The sequence below is a fragment of the Osmia lignaria genome, chromosome 14, assembly GCF_051020975.1.
Source record: "Osmia lignaria lignaria isolate PbOS001 chromosome 14, iyOsmLign1, whole genome shotgun sequence".
NCBI lineage: Eukaryota > Metazoa > Arthropoda > Insecta > Hymenoptera > Megachilidae > Osmia > Osmia lignaria.
Genome location: NC_135045.1, coordinates 7,236,278 through 7,261,317, shown reverse-complemented (window position 1 = coordinate 7,261,317; position 25,040 = coordinate 7,236,278). Strand labels below are relative to the sequence as shown.

Here is a 25,040-nt window from a genome sequence, read left to right as displayed (position 1 = left end):
TATCGATTGTGCAATCGCGATCGATCGCGGCATGGTAGAACCGCGAAGAGACGTTTGCCTGTTCCTGGTTTCAAGGTCTTCGATATAATAGTCGCGGCCTAATTTATAGCAACGTTCGTACAAATCGATGGTTTTTCAATTCTCCGATTTGACTTCTTAAATTTCACAATCAGACGATGGATGTTGAGTCATTTAAAGCTATTTCACTAATCGAATACACTTGTTTCGCATTGAAATTATACTAATGCAGGGACACGGTTAAAACAAAGCGTCGATTCGCTCGTTTGGTGCATCGACACGCCTGCTTGATAGCTCGTTAGTGACGTTTGTTCAATAGCGAATTGCAGTGACGCGGATTGCATGACTCGACCTCGAAATTCTATTTCCAACCAACACGCTCTGAACGTTCTTGTTTGCGAATCTGTTATTCGTTTGATTAACCTTCCTGCTGTGAATTTTGATGGAAGCTGAAAATTATTAGGAAATTAGAGAAGGATTTGAAAATGGCAATCAGAATAAAGAGACTATATTCTAGTTTCCTAATACCTAATTCTAGGTATTGATAGATATTTTATTTAAAAATGACTCGTTTAACACGATTAACAAAGAATTGTAAAAATCTCCATGCCGGAAATGTACACTTGTCAAGCTATTGCTCTGTTGACAATGTCTTTGACGCTTAGAGGATCATCCACGTCGACGGCTCGCACGTTACTATCCTTGGTGTGGCTAAGAATTTACCATAGTTGTTCATGGTGGTCCATAACGTCACCCATAATAACGGCGCTTTACGATATTTACCAACGAGTGTTTGCCCTGCACTCCAACACCCTTCGCAACATCTTTCGCAAGATTTGGTAGGAAAGCACCAAGCGCGGCTGATTTTCATTTTAAAAACTCTTGCGACACGTTTTGATTGAAAAAACGATGATTCTCGCGCTTGATCGGGGGTACAATTTTCAACTTTCACGGGTGAAATCGAGGAATTATAGCCGAATTCCTTTATCGATAATCGTTTACGTAAATCGCATCAGGTTACCTATGGATTGATTCCCAACTTAATTATATGGAATCCGTAGTTTCCAAATTTCTTCCTCTATATCAAATTTCAATTTTCATAATTCAATTCTGATATCAACACTTTCCGTTTAAAATAAAAGTACACTTTACTTGGAAGATGTATATTACATTTCCTACAAGTTTCATTAAAATCGATGGTCTGTCTACAAAAATTGACGAAAGTTTGTAACCATGCGTGTTTATTCGTAAATTCAACGCGGTATTCGCGTACAGGTGTACAGATGTGTTCGCGGTACGTTCACTTGGACCCCCATTGGTGTTGCGGATGCCTTTTCTTGTATCGTTCGCACACTAATCTTCAGGATAATGTATTCTGTGGCTCGAAGATACGGCTTCGGTGCACGGCCTCGAACAATCTTGCAGCTTTGCGGACGAAGGTCGAAACGGATTATCGGTTGCCGTGATTTGTTGATGCACCGCGTGTAATGGGATCTCTTATTCGTGCCGCGATTTAACCAGGAAACAGCTCGCCAATGGATACTTTGGTACACTTCGCTCGAACCTGTTACCTTCCTTTCGAGAAATTGAATTTCCGTTCAAGTAGTTCGAGAACAGGAAAATAAACTAGGCCAGTTTTCCTGGCCATTATTCAATTATATTCTAACATTTTATTGACTTAATGTAGAAAACAAATTATATGAAATCTTTAACAAAGTTAATGCGAACGGAAAGATTGAAAGGTTCATTAAGTCCGAGCAAATTATATATTCTTTAAATTATTTCTCGACCCTATATTACACGTTCGCTTGAAAGCCCGTCAAGCACGCAAGCAACCATTACGTAATCCTGCTATTCAGAATTTCTATTTAGAAGACGTTGCATGAGCCTTAGAGCAATCCGGCAGATTACAAAGTAATGAGTGTATGTAAACACGCGCATCGCCGTGTGTACGCATAAATTACTGAACGCCCTGGCGATCATACAATTATTTGAAGAACGAGCACCGGTATAAAATTAGATCGTATCCTCCGGACCGGTGAGAGAAATTGATTAAGCGAATACATCTCAAGATACCCTGAAGAAATGTTTCGTGACAGTTTTTGTTAACACGCTATATACAGGAAACAATAATTACCTTCCGTTCATATTGCTCGCCTCGTTAACGTTCGGCTTAACGCTCGAACGACGATTGATTATGCAATTTTTCCTGTTTTTTATTTTTCTTCTCTTTTTTTATTGCCTCCGTAAATGGCGAGTAAGACAAGCTCGGCTCGACACCCTGTCCGAGGTCACCCACATAATTATCAGAAATTCGCGTGCTTTATAAGCGCGACACGATACCGATACGGTGATCGCGTAATCGTATCCCGATTAAAGCGCGGAAACAGCTGTCTAATTAATTCTAACGAAGCTATTATGAGCTGGGACTCGTGGTCGTTTCGGAGCAGGCCAGCTCCAATAAGAAATTCGTCCGAGATATCGGCGGGTAAATAGGGAAACCGATCGATGTTGATCGATATTTTAGTAAACGTTTAATGAACCTCGGGTATAGTGAACGCATTCGCGATTGCGGTGTACCGGGGATACTTCTATTTTTGGAGATAATGGCAGTTGCTGTCCATTGGTGGACCTAACCCAGAACCTCGTTATTTCCCTCTCGAATCGTTACCTACGCCGTTTCATACCGCTTTGGCGTTATTGCTCGGCCGTCCGATCAAGATGAACCGTATCTACTTCGTTTCACCGACGACCAGTTACGCTTACTTTGTATAATACGCTTCGTCTTGCGAACTTTTCTTAGATGAGGTATCAAGACATTGTGCGATTGTCAAAGCTCGGCGCGTACTGAGTTGTTCGATTTAACGATTCTTTTCGATCGTTCAAGGAAGCGCGCGACGATCCTTGGGCAACGGGAACTCGAGGATTTAAATATGGAATGGTCGAACTGTAAGGAAGTAGAAGAATAAGAAAAACAATAAGGAGCGTATCTTATTTTCTTCTCCAATATAATCAAGCAAAGAGGTTCAATTGAAAAATGGAACGACACGGAGCATCAGTTTCAATAAAAACCTCCTCGAACGAAAATTCTAAATATCACGTGTGCTCATGCCCGCGGTAATAATTCATCGCTTAATATCCACCAATCCATTAAGCCACGGGCAAAATCGCATAACCAACACACAGCCCTCTGAAACCGTCCATCGATCTTGCCACGTCGTGTTCAATGAAATCCGAGATCACCTGTTCAACCTAGCCCGGTACCGGGTTCACCGATCGTACGTTCTAATCCGATAAAAGTTCCAGAAATTCAGGCTTCGGGTTCATCGTTAACGAGACCCGACGATAACGCTCGGTTAACGAGTGTACTTTTTTCCTCTCCCCCCCTCCTTTTTGTTCTCTTCCGTGCTCCGAACTTTCACATTGCACCCAGGGCAGAGGAACGTTCCTTCCTACAGGTGTAGAGGTCGAACGCCGTTAGAGTTTTACGAGGTTAATGTGCAAAAGCAGGATCACACGAGGCACGGAGAGACGTACACGTGAGGCTAGCCTCGGCCTACGAGCTGGCACGTAAGCTCGTGATGAATTATACGGCTCGATAAGGTCGTGTGCGTTAATTTATTATCCTAGTTATCGCCGTCTCTCTCCCCCGTACCGAACGGGGGGAAAAAAAATAGCGACAGGACGAGTAAAAATCCGTCCCGCAGGATGATCGCAGGATGCGAACTCTCGCAGGTCGGAAGTGCAGGAGAAGCTGGGAATATGGAAAAACGCGGAATTTATCGAGCGACCAGCGAGGATCTCGTACGTACGAACGCGTGCTCGCAAGCTAGCGCAGGTGAAACACACCTGAGCCCGTTGCCGCGAAGGTTAAACACCTGCGACAATGCTCGACAACGACGCTGAACGTCGTGGCTGACCTTTTCCTGCGTCCCGAAGCGGCGCTAGCACCGATCGACCGGTTGTCGCGTGTCACCGGGCGTGCTATTGTGTCGCAGGGAACCGTGCCGATAGCAGTGGCGTTAATACGCGCCGACATAGAGGAAAGTCGAACTGTTTTATGCGATCAGAACGCACGTTTTTCATGCATTGTCGATTTCGCTCGCTAGCATCCGCGAGGTTAATGTACACTGGATGCTTTATACTGTGGTCCAGAAATATCCCATGAGACCAGTCTTCAATCTAATCGTATCGTATCGTTGAATGTCATAGAAATATTACCATCATCCTTCCACTTCAATTCTAATCTACTATCATCTATCTGTGGTCGATCGAAAGTTGCTTGTGCGGAACATTTTTAAGAATCAGGCACTGTGATCGTGATCACGATGAACCATGACCAAAAAGGGACTGAAATAAATTCTTTTCAATCCTCGAATAGGTCAGTCGTGTCTATTAGACCCACGAAATGTGTACAATAGTGGGTTAAAATAAAAATATAGAAACATCGCGAGGGTGAGAAATCATGGGCTTGAAATAGGAGAAACGAGATAATTAACGAAAGGACACGAAGGGGAAGGTTGAAGAATAAAGGAGCAGAATGAAGAGGAACGCGAGGGTAAGCAGGAGACGCTGTCGTTCAGTGGGCTCATCCGCTAGAGATCACAGGTGAAGGTGCATCGAGAGACGCATCGTGCATGTGCATCTAACCGTTGGAGAGGTGCATCATTGCGGCTGCACACGGCGCGGTCAGGGCAACCTGCACCTTGGCTCGTCTATCACGAACGGATAGATTTATCGAGTATCGGCACCTTCCAGTCCCGCCTGGCTTCGACAATTTATACACCTTTGGAGCGGAGGGAGCGTACGGACAGGTCCGCGACGAACGTCTCGTCTCGGCCAGATGACGAGGAAGATTCATCGTAGAGCGTGGCGTGAATGCTACGCCGCTAACGATCATTTTCACCTAACGATCGAAGAAATCGACTGATCTGCCGATAATGCAATAAAGATCGCCAGCCCCACTGTCAAGCCTGTCTTCGGTATTCTTTACCGATCTCGTTCGCGATCGGTGCGCGCCAACCTCGCGACGTACCCCTTCGACGATATTTCAGGCTGCTCCTCTAGAACTGCTTAACAACTCGTGATTAATGGATCTATTAAATCTTTTCGTAGTTCTTTTCCAACGTAATAAGAAATACTAAATACCTTCTATTTTATAATTTAAAATATGGGGCTCAAATTACACATGTCTGAGAAAAACATTTTTTTAAATAATATTGCTCTTGCACAAATGTAAATAGATGTAAAACTAGGAAATTTGAAAATTAATTTCAATACGTACCACAGCAAATGACTATTTTCACTGTGCCGATAAGTAATTGAATGTTGCAAGCGCATCTTCGATCATGCTCAAACGGATCAACGATATGATTCGATCGAAAGATCGCAAGATCACAAATTCACGATCATCCGATTACGGAACCGCGATATATGGTCCTCGAAAGTTTCACTCCCGGTTCTACCGGGTCTGATAATCACAGGGAAGATCCCACTGGTCGGTGGTTCGAATAAGATGTTACCGCAGCTTTCGAACCGTTCGATCGTAAACGCATCATTCATTTTCAGCCCGGAAGGTATCGACGCGGTTACCTAAAATCTTTTTTTCTTCAGCCCTCTGTAATTACAAAGGACCTGGTGTTTCGTTTCTTTGTCCCGTATCGTCTTCCTCGCTTTCTCGCATCCTTCATCGGCCATGTTATTTTCACCTTTTCCACACTGTTGTTTCCTGCCGATCGTTACGAAGAGATCGAAGCGTAGGTGGATCAATTCGAGGCTTGCCACTAGCGATCGTCTCGCAAAACGCTCGACTCTCGCGCTCTCACCTTCGGGATGTAGCCATTTAACAGGACTTTTACGAGCTGACGAGAGGTAATATCGCCTTTTAAGATGCCCCCGAATTCGACGCCCTCGTTCCTGGCCGGAGATTGGCCATCTTACACCATTGATTACCGATCGAGGCTTCTCGTATCGTGGAAGCATTTCATAAAATAAAGACCTCCTCGTTACGTATCGATTCCGCGAGCTGTTGCAAAATTTTATCGTACAATTTAACACCCGGACAGGTTAAACTTTCCCCTTAGGTCATGCTGATAATTTCGTATAAAAAGGAATATTAATTTCCTTCAATAGACAGGTTGATTGCTGTAGGGTATATTAAAATTTTTAATAGCATCAATATTGTCGGTGAAGATTCATCGTTGATCGCGATGCTTCGAAACTGAGCGCCACGTGTTCCCCGCTGCAAACTCGACCAGCGAGTGCATACGAATGCACGTGCACAGCTTCGTTTCCGCGTTACTTTCACCGAGGTGGTATAATCACGCCTTTGTCAATTAGCGTGCGCCAGGCGGCGGTTAATTATGATAAAGACACGTTAATGCGAGGAGATAATCGTTGCTTCGTCGTACTTGCGCGATTTTATTGTGCATTCCTTCGTGTTCTTACTCGGTTCCGTTGTTGCACAGAGTTACAAGATATCGAATTTTCCACAGATTCGATTGAATATGAAATAACCTAACCCTTCTTTCATTCTTTTCCTAAAAAAACGTCTGCTTTACATCGAGTGTACAAGTACTCGCTGTCCGAATGAATTCCTCGAATCGCTGTTAATTTAACTGCAAATGTTTGCTAGACTTCGAATAACACGCCGACTGCTTAGTCCGTTCGATTAGCTAGGATCGAAGTTAATTGCGCTATTACCAGCGAGAATCTATCCGACACGGGGACGGATAAAATTTAATTTGAAACGAACTTCGACGCACCTTAAGCGGCGCGGGTTAAATAATTCAAGGGTATTATCGTGACGGGTGGCTGGCCGCGAAGGTACGCCGATAAATTTGAACCACCGCTGGCATCCGATGAAAAATCATAATCTACGATTAATTGGTACAAGACGGGTCATCGGCTAATCTTCATTTCGCCGTGGAGGCCGGAAATTTAATTGAAAACTCCCGGCTCTAACGAGTTCCGCGATGCGGGTGGCACGTCCACCCACCTGGCTAGCTCGTGCACGCATATTCAAGGCATCGTTCGTCGCATATTTCTTCTCGCATAGACCACGGAGCTTACGATCGTACAATGTACCTATGATAATCGATGATGCTGCACGACAGGTTACCGCGAACGAACACGATTCATTATCCGGACCGTGTCAAGCCGACCACGCTCGCCTTATCATTTCAATGCGACCGTGATTTTTCATAATTAATATTGATTAATTGACGGTTCGCGTGTAATGATTGTCAATCAGCCAGCTATTGTGCCAATGTACTCGTAGCTTTGACTTCGAGTAAATAATTATGGAATGTTTCCTGCTGATAGTGTCTAGGATCGAATTGATAAATCAAAAGATCAGGAAGATTGATAAGTTTCGCAGTTGATTGTTACACTGTGAATTTTTATTCGTTAATGATATATCGAAGTGTGCTGTATGTATTATTGAACAAAAATTTATTCGAAACGAGTCTGTGAAGTTTGTCCAATGGAACTGGTTGAAATTCATTACGCGAAGTCTGTGAGTCACGCAGGTATATTAATTTCCCCCCCTGGGATTGGAGATTCAAATATACGAGTTGCAGCGGATTAATCGAACATGTTTCATTCGCCACCGGATGCTCGAAGCAACGTAACCGTCGATTTCCACTTGCGTATCTCCCTTAGCCGCGTTGCTGTTCGATTGCTGGCAGCAAGGCATTAATGTCCGCCTATTATCCCTCAATTTGGCAGATTCGAAAAATCCACGGTACAAACTCTGCCCATAAATCGGATTAACCCTGGCGTTTAACATTATCAATTACCCCCTGACTGTGCCACGCAGGGTCATGAAAGTGTCTGTACGTGTACGCGTGAGAGAAAGGAGTCCGCGAACGTCGAGGAGGAAGTAAAGGGAAAACAAGGAGGAAGAGGAAACGAACAGGAAGACGAAACACCGTAAGACCGCGTTATTACCTATAATACTCGGGATTAACTTTGCGTGAGCGAAGCGACGATCGAAGAAGAGCAAAGTCCTTTTCAAAAACTAATCAGCAAATGAAATAATATTGCAGCATTTCGATTGAATTATTTTTAAATCAAAATTGCATTCCGCGAACACCATCTCGTGCACATAATTCGTATCCTACGATTACTCGAAGGACAGGGAACAAGGAAGAGCCTGGATCTTTGTCGGGGTCAAAGAGTTGTTGGACGAGAGCTGTCAGAGCGTTCCAAGTTCTGACGACTTCGTGGTCCATTAGATAGGGAAGATCATAGGCCTCGTCGAGAGCCACGGGAAGAGTTAATGGCCCTAACGAGACGTACAGAACGAGAGGGGAAAAAGTGTCCGAAGCTGAGGCTAATTAAGCGAAGCCGCCCAGTACAGCGAACACATGGAAATTACGGTTAATAATACCGCGAGTAGTTAGAATGTATCTTCACTGTATTCATAATGATTCCTCGATACCAGTGGACGATCAGCCGGCACGGTCTCCACAAGATTTCTATCTCGATAACAGGAAACACGGTCCTTTGCGATAAGTATCTACAAAGAGGACTTTAATTTTCATTGAATTCTCAAAAGAGGAAAAACAGTTCCTGGATCACTGTTATAATTATCGTTATTAACTCGCAACCGAACACGGTCTGCCAACTTTTGGAAGGAACACCGTGCGATTGCCTCGGGCATCGTTCGATTACAATGATTAACCTAAAGGGGTTGATTTCTCTGAAAAGATTCAAGGAGCACTTCGGCAAAGATTGTCGAACCGAGGATGATATTCGCTCGGCGTGTGTGCCTTGTCGATCCGGTATTTACGGCGGCAGAAATACGAGGCCGGAATTCAATTAAAAATCAATCCCCGCCGCGATCCATCAAATCCACGAAACACGGCCACGGTAACACGGTTTCGTTCGTTCGTTTTCCAGTCATGCATCTTTGCTCGGACGCGATCCGTTGTGGCGTGCGCCCAGCCAACCACAACAGCCGTTTGCATAAATCTCCGGCTCGTTGATTCACGACCAACGACCCAGCGACTCGCGTGCGTGCGCCGCGTTACGCAATATTCCCGTGGCGTTTGTTCCGCCAAGAACACCGTGTCCTCCTACGAAATCGATTACCTCTTAATCCCGTTATTTCGCGCTGCATGCGCGTTCTTCCTTCGCCGCGAGAAGGGAAAGAAAGAGGAACGGTACATGATTTTTATTAGAGGGTAAAATGAATTCGCGGGGGAAGCTGTGTTCTTATTTCAAATTGTTCCTTCGTCGAAAAAGTCGACCTTCTACTTTTGACAACAAAGCAGCATACGATATGCTAATTATAATTGCTTACTCGCAAAGGAGCCATTACCACGTAACGAAGTAAGCCTTGGAAATTACGATTTTACATCGATTACCAGGCAATCGAGGCGGTGGCTTCGATAATCAAATGAAAGATGCACGGTACACTGTCGATCGCGGTCAAAAGTTACCCCACCAGCCTCAATGTTTCCCGCCTGTTCTAAACCCGCCTACAACGCCGATCGATCGCGAATCTATTGACCAGCCTGGCGTATTAATTAGTAACAGTAATGTCACGGACATTTAACATGCTTGTCGGCCATGGGTCGCGGGAGGGCAACGACGTGCAGCACTGCAGTCGGGTCGCCGCGGAGTCAAGGGGTCGTCGAAAAATCTCTCCCCTGCGATGTAAATTGTAGTGTTCTGCGCGATATCGAGACGACTTCTTAGCGACGACTTGTTTCGAACTACCCGAAGATAACTTTCCTTCCTGCACGATTATTTACGTTTCTTCTTTTCGTCTATAACCTTTGCAACTTTGTACCACGATTCGAAACGCGGGTGTAATCGATTATCATTTTTATTTTTATTCTAATTCCTGGACCGTGACCATCTGTAAAACGGTACGCGCAGAGTTCAGGATTAACGAAGTCTACCCACTTTAGGAAGTACTTATAAGTAGCGAAACTTTTGTTACGACCCAGAGTCCGGCCTGTGAAACGATTGAACTTTCAGCGGGATTTTCTGGAAACTCGAGATACGTCTTTCGCGGCTGGTAGATTACTCGCGTTTATAACGAGAGATTTACGACAATGTTGCACAGGTGTCAAGGCACGTCGGCGTAAATCGCGCGTTCGAATAATACGGTGGGTAAAAAGCGAGCGTTAATAACGCGTCTGGCTCGTTATACCTTTCGATCATTCGACGCATCTGACCGTTTCGAACGATCGGTCGCGGGCTTTTATCTTCCTGCAGCGGAGTCGGTGGCGTTTTACGGGAGACCATATATGTCACTAGTCGGATAATCTACGATTCCACGAATTCTAGTAATTAACAGGTAACGCTAACAAGAGTATTTTCCACCCGGTCTCTCGAAGCTGGATCTATCCGGTGCGTATCTGCACGTTCGAGCCAATGGATTAACGATCCACCTGGCTCGATGAAATTACGAAAGTGGGCACGGTATAATAAGCGCGGACGATGCTCGGTAATATTCTACCTGTTAACCGACTAATTAATATCCCTCCGATATTTTTTTCTCTTTCTTTCAGTATCACCGCCTTTGCCACCGCTCGGTGAAACAGCGTGGGAGAGAAACCGGGAACGGGAACGAGAACGGGAAAGGGTGCGAGAGAGGAGCACGGAGAACGAGGAGTCAGGAATCAGGGAGAGGGAGCCATGGGATCGAGAAAAGGAACGAGATCGAGATAGGGACAGACAGTGGGACAGGGAAAGGGACAGAGAGAGGGACACGTCGGCCCGCATGATGGAACCGCTCGATCCCGTCTTCGTTTCCTCCTCGGCTGCCCTCCTCGCGTTGCAGAGGATAAAGGAAACGTCCCTGTAAGTACTCTGCTACCGATCTTATCGCTCTACCCGGAGACTGGAGCGATTTTAGAGACGCTTTCGATAGATATACGGCCGAGGTTCACAGATCTTCGTGCTCGACATTTTTTTGATCTCCCCAAAGCAAACACACACGTGAAGTGTTTTAGCCGGAGCGTAGAATACGATAACACCGTTCAGGAAACTCGTTAACAATCGGTTTCTTTACGATCTGAAGGCGATTCTGGTTATTTTATTTCAATAGAGAGTCTATAGAGCCATTTTCTTCAAAATTTAAATGGTCCAATCTGAAGATGGACGGACCATCGAACGGAATTAAGAAAGGATTTGCATATGATGCAGAGAATATGACATTATTATCGGTTTACAATCGGTCGAAAACAGCAGGATATCGCGGGCAGTCGGTCTTCACCGTCATATTTCATCGAATGTATATGCACGTACAGGGTTAACAGGACGAGATCGTGCACCCGCTGTAAATCTCGTTTAATTTGCTCTCGTCCGCTCTCGCGACTGTCTTTAGCATTGTCGAGAACTCGGGTAGATCTCGTCCGAAAGCCGGCCAGACGTTGGAAAACATAGTAATCTCGTGACAACCGGTGCACGCTAACAAACCTCATTTCGTACGCCGTCGTCACGATTTCTTTCGACCGTGCAGCCAGATAGATGCGAGCCGAGATCGCGTTGAATAATTTCCACCTCGGTCTCCTCTTTTTCCTGCCACGATGACAGACGATGACATAACGCTCCCTCCTATCTAACAATCCTCCTCTCGACTATTGCCTCGGTGTCAATGACTTTATTAGACCTTCTAAACGACCAGTTATATGCTCGCCATTACATGTAAATCCATTACAACGAACTACAATTTGAAACGTGCTAATTCTCGAAACGTATTTCTATCGATGGAAATTGAAGCTACTTGACTCGGGATTCTCGAATACCTATCGAGCTCGATTCTATTCCTATCGTTTACCTTTACCATTTTTGGCCGATCGATGCCAATAATGGCATCCGAAGACCGTTCGTGTTCGTAGATCACGTGCACCGTGAAATCGTCACCAGTGCCACGGATCGAGGCCTGTCCTCTCGTGTCCCAATGCCGTTAACCGATAGTTATACTTCACGTTTCTCATAAATCTCCGCCGGTTCGTTGTCTGTTTCCGTCACGGTGCACGTATACGTTCGCCGATTCTACACGCAAACTGGCCACGCACGTGTACACGCACCGATGTACATTGGTACCCGCATGTCAGGGCCCCCCTGCGGAGGAACTGCCTGGAGCTTGCAGCAATACTTCACGACAAATGTACTTTCCAGTTCCTTCTTCGACTTTCCAGCGAACAGCGCGCTTACCACTTCGTCTTTCAAACAATGATCCATTCGGGGATACCACGGTCCGATCGTACTTTTTATTTCCTCGATTCAAGCGAAATCCGTAGCCATCCTCTCCACGCTCGTTTCTAGGATGAGATATTTTAAAACGCCGAGTAAACAACCAGGAGATCCTACGTAACTGTACAGATTAACGTAACGACCGCCACTTTTTTCATCTTTCTTTCATTCTTTCTTTCATTCCATCCGCAACGATCGTGGTATTATTCATAGATGAATTCTTTTTCTCGAGTACGTGTCTCCGGCTACGTTCTTTCGCTGCCTGTTTTATGCAGCAAGCAATTTCACTCGTTCTTCATCAAAACCGGTCATAACGCATCGGAATACATCGATCGATGAATAATTCATGCCAAAAACTTTCTGTATAAATCCATGGTAAAGGCTGGTGCGATTTGTCGATTCACCCCGGATACGAATGGAAGAACGAGAAATAAAAGGATTGTTTGTCGATAGACGCGAGTTTCAACGATGAAATAACGATGAAGACGTCTTATCCATATCTGAATTGAAATCACTCCGGTCAATCGTTCGTCGGATTTTTGTTCGTACCACCGTGGATGCGAGCTACGTATGGAATATGATCGAAGAAGTTATTGGATCGTTAGAATTAATGAATAGATATGCCAGCGGCAAGGTGTTTCATACGATGTTTCTTTTGGAATTTCAGAGTGTTTCACAAACGTCCGACCGGAATCGGGATCGGTGGTAGAGGTAACGCCGGTGTCGGAGGAAACGGCGGTAGTTTACCGGTCGATAGCGAATGCGGCGACGCATTGAAACGGCGCAAAGTTCACAGATGCGACGTGGCAGGCTGCGACAAGGTGTACACGAAGAGCTCCCACCTGAAGGCGCACAAGAGAACCCACACTGGTAAGTTCACTCTGATAACACGAATCATTATCTTTACTACTTCCTTCCATCGATACACCAATGAAACATTCGTCATTTACGAAAATTCGGGCGAATTAAAAGAAGACAGCAGATCTGGCGAAAGCAACAATTTCTGTGCTCCAGTTTCACTCTGTTAAGTAGTTTGATTTTGAAAAGTACTCCCATAAATTCTTCAACGCTCGTCGTTCAATACATTTATTGCGTACTAAACGTTTCATTGTCCGGACGATGATTCACGTGCGGCGTCGTTGATCACCGGTGTAGAACGCGGGTTTCGTCATCGTGTAACGCACGATCATCGTCCTTTTTTCTCTCGCCTCGGTGAAAGATCACGCGGGGTTCATAGGTGACGTTCCCGTTCCAAGGTGAGGCACAGGGTGAGTTCACAATTACGAGAAACTTGACTTGGTTACACTTCGTGGAAGAGAGCGCGCGGAGGGGATTAATTGACGAGACAATATCCATAGTCCGTTGTTATTCCGTACGGCTATGTTTCTTTTAGGTTAACGTCGTGCAAGTACGACTGATATTCTCCGCGAGCCGACGCAAATGGTAAAAGGAAATTCTCCTTTTTGCTCGCCACGGTTCAGGCCCCGCTTTAATGCGATTCAAAGTCATTAAAAGCATACTTCCCACGTTAACTCGAAGGAGACAGCATTATTAGCGAATAACGCGGCGAGATTCGGCCTGATAACGATAATGTTTAGCGGTAAAATATCGCCGGTAGTTAAACGACTTGTCGCCGTGGATGGGTCAACCAGTTGACCGGGAGCCATTACTCATCGCTCGCCTTTGATTGCCGAGTCGAGATACCCGATTCCCGAATGGAATATCGTTAAACAAGGAATCACGGGAAGGTAGCCGCTACGAATTCGCGCCATTCGAGGAATTTTTTTATCAATATACCCGTTCCCGGTTCACGGAGAATTCGGTGTGAGTCTGTTTTCATGCGACATTCCCCGGATGCCAAGCATATCCGTCCCATAAGGCTGCTTTTTCTACCGACCAATTGGAACCCACGAAGAAGGAGAAGAAGAAGAAGAAGAAGCAACAGGAGGAGTAGAAGAAGAAGAGGGTCAAGGGTCTTCGACATTCGCATGGTGAATCGTATGGCCTGAAGCCGCTTAGAAATTCGATAGCACACCAAAGTGACGCTGTACGTTGAATACTATCTATCGAGAATGCATTTTTTAGACACGTCCCCCGCGTTTCGTTGGTACATTCGTAGCCGGCCATTTATTATCGTCTCGCGAGAGAAGTTGGAAGAGGTCACACACCGTTCGTTCCTCGTTCTATACACACGTATAGATGGTGAGGGAATACACATGTGTGTACACAGCGTTGAAGGAGCCGCTGGTTGAAGAATTTCCGGTGGATAGGTACCTTCGTGAAGGCATTGCCGCCGTCTACAGAGTGCAGAGGCGGCGGGGAGAGGGCGTGGTCGTGAGAACCAGGATCTTTTGTCTGGTCCATGGTTCAACCAAGACGGTGTAACCGCGGTGCTCAACCTGGTCCCGACGCCAGGAGATTCTAATGGGGAAAAAAATGGTTTGTCACGTTGGTCACCAGTAATACAAATTTAATTGGATCAAATACTTGAGAAATGGGAATGGTTCTAAATATCCACACCCGCCCTTATCTAGTGTTAGGAAAAAAATGGTACTTTGAAAAAACACTTTCATCGCCACGTTGGTCACCAGTAATACAAATTTAATTGGGTCAAATAGTTAAGAAATGAGAATAATTCTAAATACCCATCCTTATCCTTAGCTAATTACCCCAAGGGAATTATCTGGAAATTTAGACATACAACTCTTTAGACATTATTAGAAAAATATCATTAAATTTTTTATTTTTCTAACTTATTTACATACATCAATGAAATAATACACAAAGTTATAATCAATTTCTTCTTTTACATTCAAACACACGTTATTTCGATAAGTAGTCGTAATTAATCTGATTCATACTTTTTCCCGAAATTGTCTGGGGATGGTAACTCTTTGGTTGCTTCAAACCTGTCAGTTTTGGCATTGTATGTTTCACACGCCATCAGAGTGCAGGCGATAAATCCTCCTTGATGACAGGAGCACCAATTGCATCCATCAAAGTAACGTTCACCCGGTATACATTGCCTTGCTTTATAACAAACAATTACCAAGAAATTATTGACTATGAAGAGTCTCGTCGGATTAGAAGCACAAAATGTCAGATTTAGAATACTTACCATGAGACAGATCAGCTTCGTTAGATCTTTCGGTGCCCACGTCGATGCTCATCGAGCTAACGATGGCGAGCAGCAAAAGAAAAGTAAAGAATTTAATGAACATCTCTTCTGCTGTTTGAACCTCTTCACACTGACGATCCGACTGATCGACTGACCTTATATACAACTTCAATCCATGTTTTTGCCGCCTCCGTATCGATAACCTTCCTTAATCTCTGTCACATTATTCCACGAACGATAAATTTCCATATGTCCGATCGATTCGAATTTAGAATCGTGTATACAGCGATGTTCACGTATTGCTACACACTTTCTTTTACTAGTAAACAAACGTTACGAAAATTCTCGTTCCTAACGCTTTTCCCTTTCTTAATCGAAGGTCAGAGATCGACTTCGTTAACGCGTCGACCGAGTTTCTTCCAGCGGGCTTCATTAATTTTTCATCGAATCCGTCGAGACGCCGTATAATTCTCTTTCCCGGAACGTCACAGGATTCCGTGAGGAAAAAATAAGCGGCCAGACGACGCGAATCGAAACACGTTTCGCGCATTAGGGTGCCATTATCGGGGCCAGGGTTTTACGAAATCCTGGTAGCGTGATCTACCCAATAGGAAAAGGCCAGAACCTGATATACCAAGCTGGTCGTTCTATGTCGTATCTTGGCACTCGCTCTAATAATTGTTTCAACGACTGTGCCTGCACAGTCGTAGCTACGTCTATCCATCATTCTAACACCGCGGCATTATGCAGCCATCGAGATATCTTAGCACGGCAAACGTACACGCCGGCACCCTGGATGTGGGAAATGCCAATTCATTGATTACTGTAATTTCACGGCATAAATCGCGAATTGTGCCCACGCCAAAGTCGAATGTTATGCTCCCGAAATCAAAAGAATTTGTCTCGTACGAGTAACCTATTGTTCCGAAAGGTCGACGACGTAGAGAATCGGTGTTATCGCGGACACCGGCTTTCTTTTCCTCAATAATTCTGTTTCCGCTTGATTACACCAGCTCGAACTTGCGATAGCCTAATTCACGATACACCAATGTGCCGTTCAACTTGAACTTCAGAATGTTAAGTAACTCTGCTAACGCAGTAATTTAAATGCGTGTACAGAATTGTACTTTGCCTTTGTTATTACCTCCGTATCTCTTGCACAAACTGTAACGAGGAATAATACACACAGAGTTAGCTTTATATCGAAAAAGATTCTTTGTTTCAAAATAATCTAATCAAATTAAATGTTTCATGCGAGGATTGTTTGATTTAATGGAAGAAACCTAATCGAACAGCTGACTCTTTTTTTAAATTCATTTATTATTTACAGAGATAATAATATTGAATTTATCAATGCTTTTATTATTAGCATTTTCAATGTTGGTAGCAAATGTCAAGTTCGTTTAGTGTCTTTTGCCTATAACGTGTCGTTTAGTTGTGTTTTTTTTTTTCTTGGAGCGCCATCAGATAGAGAACCATCGTTCAAAACGTTACAACCTTCGCAACGAAAACAGCGAATCCATCCAGCTAACCATGATTGATGATTCTCACGGCTCGAACGGTAGGAATTTGCATCGAATTTATATCGTGCCGCTCGCAAACTGTATAACGGAGTAATAGCGGTCCGCGCTACCGCTTTCGATACCATGAATCTTCGGAACACACGCCGACGAACACGGCCAAGCTACATTGTACGGCCAGAGAGGCGAAATATTACAAGGATACGGTAAATGGTAGCCGCAGCTCTTTATAATAGCGCTCTGCTGCATCCATGCCGTGGATAATACTGCACACCGCGCTAATAACCATCTAATCCGTCGATTATTACTCCAAAGTGTGCTAACTAGAGTTATTGGTCAAACCGTGCTGTTAAGCAGTTTTGCTTAACCAACAGCAGCGTTTACATTAATTTTTCTCTGGATTACAAAAAAGAAATTTGTTTCTTTAATTTTACCCTTTGTTCTTGAAAATCTAACCATTCCAGAGAATCATTTTCGTTAAGCAGCACGGAATAGGGTTGACAGGTTAGCGTGAGCCTTGATGGACAGTAGGAGGTTCCGCGAGATCTCGTGTATTAATTAAGGCGAATTAACCTTCGTATAAACTAGGCAAGCAGCGTCGATCGGTTCCTTGTATCGAAGGATAACACCGAATCCTCGCCCCTCCGTGCAAGTCAAGCATCCGCCGTCAGACCTGCCATTAACAATGCACTTATGCATCACCGACCAACAGGGGGCTACGATTATCTTCGTTCTTGGATCACAATTTCCTGGGTGAGCATGATCCGTATTCTCGTTATCGAGGACCAGCGGTTTTAAATTAAATTCCTTTTTTCCTTTTTTTATTTCGTTCCGCTTGCGCCGACCGACATTCGGACCGGGTAATTTGCCACGATTATCGACATCAACCTGATTATCGTGGCGATCGGTTCTACTCTCGGTTCTTATTTTACTCTTCTTCCTCTTCTTTCTTTTTAAAGGAAAGAGAAATTCGTGCTGGTTAGCATTGTGGGTGGACAAAAGGTAAAATTGGCGAAACGAATTACGTCTGACTATTATTAAGGGAGAAACAGGTGATGCTCTTGCCTCGAGGACGTGAAATTTTCAATTGGAAAACTTTCGATTTATGCTTTATTTAATAAACTTCATGAAATAAACAGCTTCATGATTTATCGAAATTGATTGCTTTTCAGCACTTTCATCGATGATCCTTAGTGTCATTACGAAAAGAGAGAGACATTATCCAAGCAGGTGGCCTCTATCGGAACAAAACTAATAACGGTGAACACTAAATTAGAAAGTTTATAATGAATGCGTTTTCCAGGGAGTTGTCTGTACGAAGAACTCAGCAATGCTTTCTCAGCAGGCAACGCGTTAAAATTCATTAGTTTCCTTACGAAGCTGTTCTCTCGATGGAATATTAATTGAACTTACACAGAGGTTAAAGGTTCGTTCCACGTTGTTCTTGGAAACGGATAGATTTCTCGAAAGGGAACTAGAATTGTTTACTAATGTCACTGTCAGACTCGGACGTATTCGTTCAATTCTTAAGTAGCATGGTCGACGTAAGAATTCAGAAATCTTTGCCAAGGTTACTGGTGACCCATTGATAAATCGAGCAATTAAATATCTTTCAGTAATAGCATTTCATTTTTCAATTCACGTACAATTTTCTTTCATGTTATTTTAATTACATTAAATTTGTAGTGCTGGTCAGTACGACGTTCAAGTGTTAATTGAAACTTCGAGTTACGTCCCGGTGTTACATTTTATTAAACCACAATACTGGCGTAAATAATTAATGGGCTGTAATGATCACGATTAAATTGAATCGCGCGTTCGCCGGTTATTACACGGACGCAGTATTTCTTGCCGCTAACGAGTGTTGTTATTTACAAGAAGCCGTACACCGCGGGAGTAGCTCGAGGGCGCATTAGGCAGACGCCACGCAGAGTGGACAGCTCCTGGCTGCTTGTAGCAGCCGCGAGTTTCGTTCTTTCCTCTTTTCTTCCCTTCGTTTCCATCTTTTTTTCTTTTTTTTTCTCGCGTCGCTTGTCAGCTCGCTGCTCGCCACCGACACGCTTCGTCATACGAGCTGGCAACCTTCTCGCCGAGACGTTTGACGCGATAATTGCGAAAGGTACGGGAAGTATTGAGAAAAATCAATGAAAAAAATTTAATTCGAAAATTGCGAGATAATTGGGGCGTTCTAAATTTAGTTAACGATATTTAAGAAAATTTATTCGAGATTGAAATAAACTTGCAAGACTTTCTAGAATATAAATAACAGTCGAACGATATATCCTCTTAGAGTGGAACGAGTATTCTTTCACTTTTATTGGAATTTTACAACCGTGTTCATTTATGTAAAATATCTGGAGAATTAGTGTTTGCGAATGAAATTGAATTGCGGAATGTTCTAGCCCGTAATGAATGTGAGAAAGGGTTGAGGCCTGTTGAAAGATCGTCGACTAAATTAACAGTACTTATTGAAAGAAGAATTATTAACCACGAAGAACAAATTATTTCTCGTTTCCTCTGTAATTAAGTAGACACTTTATACGTTCCCGTATAAACTGCTCACACGACTCGTTTCATGTTTTCTAAAGTACAAAAGAAATTTAAATACAGCTTGAACGCTCGATGCCGATTCGACGCATGAACCAGTCTGTATTTATTCATAAGAGAACGAGAAGTGGACGAGAGTCGAATAAAAAAGAGCAGTCGACACAATCGACAGTGATATTTTACGAGGAACGTCCGCTCGTAAAATATCGCGAGTCCGATGACACAGAAGACATCGATATTTCCTTCGACTCATCTTTGAACGCTTTCCTTTATCGTTTCTGCATTTCTAGAGAGATAGTAAGTAGATTAGATCGGCTGAAATCCGAAAAACAAAGAGAGGGGAAAAAAGAAGGATCGACGAGTATCCCGTTGGCTTAATATAACGTGGGATTAATATGCACCGCGACATCAGAGTGACGTTACAAATGAGCGGCTAAGCTCGCTGTTGCGGTTAATTAATGGAGCCGGACGGTGTAACGCGGCGTTAATCTATGGTGCAATAAACGTAACGCCGGTATGTAAAAATCCAATCAAAATGCATTAATAACGGGAGAATTAATGCCCTGTTGTGCCGTATTCGCGAGGCTGCATGCACATCGGCCGATATTGCGTGCACATGCACCTACACTCGCGTTACGTGTTCGTGTCGCTCGTAAACGGACTAATTACTCGCAATTATGCAACGGTCGAGTGCATGGCTTTTTTTTCTCGCTCATTAGTTCCTCATATTACTGGCGAATTACATAATAATATTCCGCCAATAGACGTCGATATGTTCAAACGATCGATTTAGATATCTAACATCGAACCCACGCGAAGCAATAATTTTCAGAGAACACAGAACGAACTTGTACTGATTATTTATTTATTTCTCTATTACAGGTGGTTTTGTTTCTTTCTTACAGATAGATCATGATAATCTAGATTAATTGGGTATAATTATAAAAATTTTCAATATTTTTTGACTCATTATAGATAATTCTAATATTACAAATTCTAAGAGATTGAAAAGTATTAGAATTCTTCGAGCAAAGTTTCAATTCAGATTTATAGCGATTCGAAGGCGACAAAAAATGTGATAGATTTTCCAGGACGATGTTGGTTAGTCGCTGTCAAGATTCATGATCTCTGATTGAAGGTGCGCGAACACATCGATCAAACCGGTATGGTGTTAGCGGTTTCCAGGCGATATAAAACCGAACGTTGTCGTTCGTCGTCGCCCATTATCCCCGTGTACACGCTCTCGGTTAATGGGATCGATGGTCGCTCGCGATTTCCCTGGCTCGTCTTCGTCTTCTTCTTCGACTCGGTTGAACTTGATGGCGATTGCGTCATCGAGTTGTGACCAGGCTGTTTCTACATCTAGACAGCTCGACGACGGGCTACGCTTTTAGCCCCCTTCAAACCCTTTTACTCTCGTTCTCTCGTCCCTTCTCTTTCTACTCAACATTCGCCTTTACGCTTCCATCTCGCCAGAAGGCTCGTTCTCTTTCTTCGGCGAATCGTGCAGAACACCGGGCCCGAGGAATACGTCGGTGACTTGCATACAATAGAAGAGAGTGATGGGCAGTTTTCTGAGGGATCCAGAGTCGTTGGAACGCGCGACAGCTGTCACGACGTCCTTACGAAAGAGGGGCTCGACTCGATAAGAGCCAAGAATAAACGCACGGACACACGCGCGCCAGTCAACGCGGTTAAACGCTTGGAAATTCTACCTGTATCGAACTGCTTTCGAATAGCTCGCAAGATATTATCTTTACTCCGATCGTACTCTGTCAATGTTTCATTAAGATCAATTCAATTGTACCTAGAACCGGTGATCAAATTATTATAAGAAGAGTTATAAGTGTTTGAAAAACTTTCAATATCAGTTGTGCCAGAAATCGAAATTTACAATATCTCCATTCTGATTTGTTGCTCGTTCCTTCGATACCTTGAATTAACGTAACATTGTTCGTAAGTAACGACCCTAAGAGGACGTTGGAAAGCCAGCAGGTGCATAATGGGTCGGCAATTGATCGGTGTCACTTTTCAATTACGCCGTTCGATCGTAAATTTGTAAACGCATAAAACCCCATACCCCTATAAATTGTCCAAGGACGTGGACTTTCATTCGCGCAGGAAAATGAGTATCCCTTCTACGCGGAGGATTATGAAAAGGATCAGGCGTACGTATTCACCGGTTCGAGTCGTAAATCTAAAAGCGAGCCTAACTAGAGGTTTTATGTTTCACGCGTACACTACGCGCGATTAAACGCGAATTACACAAGAAACGATTACTAATTTTTGAAATATCCGATTGAAATATCATCGAAAAATCTCTGAATCATTTCCTCCACGTCTGTTTCAGGTGAGAAACCGTACCAGTGCACGTGGGAGGGTTGCACGTGGAAATTCGCGCGTTCCGACGAGCTGACGCGACACTACCGCAAGCACACGGGCCAGAAGCCGTTCAAGTGCCATCTTTGTCAGCGATCGTTTTCGCGGAGCGATCATTTGTCCCTTCACATGAAAAGGCACTGATAAAGAGGCTCGTCTAGCTGGAGGCAGGAAGAACGTAGAAGAATAAGAAGGAAAAGAAGAAAGGTGAACCGTTGGTTCCGAGGAACATCGGAACCCGCAGTCGTGATCGTAGACGATGACGATGATTCTTTTTTTTTTTTTTTTACATTCGGGACCTGAAGAGCCTTCGAGACTCTCGAATCGATTCCGCGGAACGAACAGAGTCGGGGGCGGATACTAGGAGAAAAAATGAAGAAGCAAACGAGTCGTTCATTAGGTTTAGAGGTCTGATGAAAGCATCATTTGTAATTATTGGTGGATGATCAGTTGCGAACCTGTCAGCAGTCGGGGTACGATTTTACATTGTTGATATTTCTACTTGTAAGTTTCGGTTCGTGGAACCGGGAGAGATAGAGCGTAAGAGTTGTTGAAATGTTTTACCATGGAAAATTATTTATTTTGTTGTTGAATTGGTGTTACTTGTGATAGACATCACGGAAGCTTAGCTTCGATAAATGAAAAAGAAGAAAAGAATGGTATAGCGGATGACATCGATTGCTGCAGGTTCAGCATAACTGTTTTTCATTTATTTTTATTTTTGTTTTTTTTTTTTTTATTTATAGCCAATTTTTACTCGTTCGTATTTCCAGTTTGTTTTCATCCTTTTTTTTCTTTTTCGTATGATTAAATAAGGCCAGCTCAACTAGTCTAGAGCACCATATTATATCGTCTATTGCGAAGAAATAGAGCCAGTAAATGGGGGAAGAGAAGTAAAGTATCTTTAAGGTAATTAAACGACTAATAATTAAAGAGAATAATCGAACTCCGATGAAGGAGCTTGGGACTTAGCATGCTCAGTTAAATAAACTAAACAAAAAATCGTGATCGTCGAACAAGTTTTTTCTAACGCGTTAAATAGCGATTTTATCCGACTATGCACAAAGAATTTCGCGTTTAGGAAAGGACAATCATTGACGTTTTTCATTGTCAAAGAAAACCAGGGAATCAGATGCTCTGTAAGCCAGTATTACGTGTGTGCATAAAGCAATATAAACGTGTATATTATCATCGACGTTATTGCGATGCTTTTTTTTTCTAATTTTCTCTTTCTCTTTACTCGATCGCAAACATTCTTCGATCGTACCTTGTTCAGTAAGGTAGCAACCTTTTTTTTCCACACTCGTACACGTACACGCAGATACACACGAAACACAAGGTGCCAAAGTAGAAGGTGCAAATAAGGTGTCCATTACGCTCAAACATTGAAGGAAGACGAAGAAAGTAGATCGAAGAATTATTTTTTAAACGCTTTTGCACCTATCGCCGAATCGAATGTTCTCGTTAATTGAACGGCAAACATTTCGAGCCTCGATCCGTGCACATTTTATTTTGGCATCTGCGAGATATAATTCGCGGACGATGGAAAAACAAATTACGCTCGAAAGAGCCAATGAGAAATTTCTCTGAATCGTAGAACGCGTCAATGTTCCTCGTGCTTTTGAAAGTGTATATAAGAGAAAGAAGGTTCGTAATATCACGGTTTGTATCACTGATGCACCGAGTCGTCTGTTCGATCGTCGCGGATTTACATAGTTAAAATTAGAACTGCAACAAATCGTATATGACATATCGAGATCGAACAAAGACATCGACTTCGTGCATCGAGTAGAATAAAATCAGGCTGTTACTTGACGGGGCTATTTGTAAGAAAACACGCAGTAAAAGGGTAATTTTTATAAAATACGATTCAGTAAATAAAAGGAAGATACCGTGGCAACGTGAAATTTATTCTGTAAACAGCTACGATCGAATTTCGCGTGATCTTTTAGCAGAAGGTTCATGAAAATCGAACGAGCTTGTAAATAATTTAAAAAGCCGAAGTACACGCGACGTCTCCGTGTAAAGAACGTGTGCAGCACATTTCCCTGTTTTCTTCGAACCAGTGTTTTATTATTTTCTTATCTCTTCTTGTCACCTTACGTGCTACGCGATCGAAGGTAGCCGAAGGAACGGAGAACTACTTCGAAGTTAGTTTAAATCGATGGAACTAAGATGCCAGTATATGCTAGAGCCAGTTTATATTCGTTAAAGAAAGAAGGGAACCTCTACGTGTAAGATTAACGCCGATGATCGATAAATGAATACTTGTTACGTGTTGTATTTCGATAGGGAATAGTGCCTTTTAACGTTAAGGAAGAGTATGCTGCGTTAGGCCTTAAGTATACTGCTAGTGCCTTAAGTCACGCGAATCTTCGTGCTTGTACTCGTTTCATAACGCGACCATTCGAATCCTCGCCCGGAGGACCAGTGAGATATCAAGCTGTTGCTTTATTAGTTTGCTCGGGACTCGAGTGGAAATCGAGTACCCACGAGATACTTGGTTATTCTCGCCTCCCAACGTCGTCGTTCGTTCGAAACGAATTAACCATTAGAATTCAATCATTTTCCGATTTCTGTCATTTACATCCTACACGTACCAACGATTTTCTTCGATTTCTGCTTTCAAAACGATCGTCAATTGATTCCATCGGTGACACGCATCGAACCGGGGATATACGAATATCGTGTGGGCTCTAAAGACCGACCGCGCCCCTAGGTGTGTATGAATAATTTTCGTATGATCGTCACTGCGAAATTCAATCCGAAAATGGACGAGGTGCCACCCAGGATGCCATTCTACGATCTTGATGACTGATACCGTTGTACCTTTCCTGTAGGGAATTTCTTCAGCCGGAGCAGCCGTCAGTAATCTGAGCGCAGCGCGGGCGATGAGAAATGTATACTGACGTCATGCCGACACCCTCTTTGATCATTATCATTTTTTTTTTTTTTCTTTCTTTCTCTACACCGTGCCGAGCTCGTGCCGAGTCGTGCACCTCTCGACGATGCATCTCAACGGCGTTACCTCCACCTCGAGACGATTCATTTCGGTTAATTGTCGACGCGGCGATAAAACGAAACTTCCACGCGAATCATCATCCTTCCTTGGAATTTCATTTCCTTCGAACCCGAGTAACTTTAGTTTCATTTCTTTCTATTTTCTTCCGAGGGTATCGTCGATCACGTGCAATCATCGTACGTGAAATTATCTGAATAATTATGGAAAATCAAGGATTTAC

At 43.5% G+C, this 25,040-nt stretch overlaps 2 protein-coding genes across 4 annotated transcripts in view; one reads left to right on the top strand and one right to left on the bottom strand.

Moving 5' to 3' along the window:
* The window catches only part of LOC117605659 (uncharacterized), a 240,116-nt gene extending 215,304 nt beyond the window's left edge, over positions 1-24,812 (top strand). For 2 of the 3 annotated variants that reach the window (XM_034327219.2, XM_034327220.2), the window contains 3 exons: positions 10,545-10,836; positions 12,902-13,104; positions 21,770-24,812. In XM_034327219.2, the coding sequence (XP_034183110.1) occupies positions 10,545-10,836; positions 12,902-13,104; positions 21,770-21,942 (668 nt within the window). In that variant the 3' untranslated portion in view covers positions 21,943-24,812. Of the gene's footprint in view, positions 1-10,544; positions 10,837-12,901; positions 13,105-13,852; positions 14,282-21,769 lie in introns of all 3 variants that reach the window. The other variant, XR_013063443.1, reaches the window with a different exon arrangement.
* LOC143306065 (uncharacterized) lies at positions 14,819-15,514 on the bottom strand. The gene is made up of 2 exons (XM_076692113.1): positions 15,353-15,514; positions 14,819-15,264 (listed from the first exon to the last, which is right to left on the bottom strand). The coding sequence occupies exons 1-2, from the start codon at positions 15,453-15,455 to the stop codon at positions 15,080-15,082; spliced, it is 288 nt and encodes a 95-aa protein (XP_076548228.1). The 5' UTR covers positions 15,456-15,514; the 3' UTR covers positions 14,819-15,079.
* Positions 24,813-25,040: the final 228 nt, after the last annotated feature.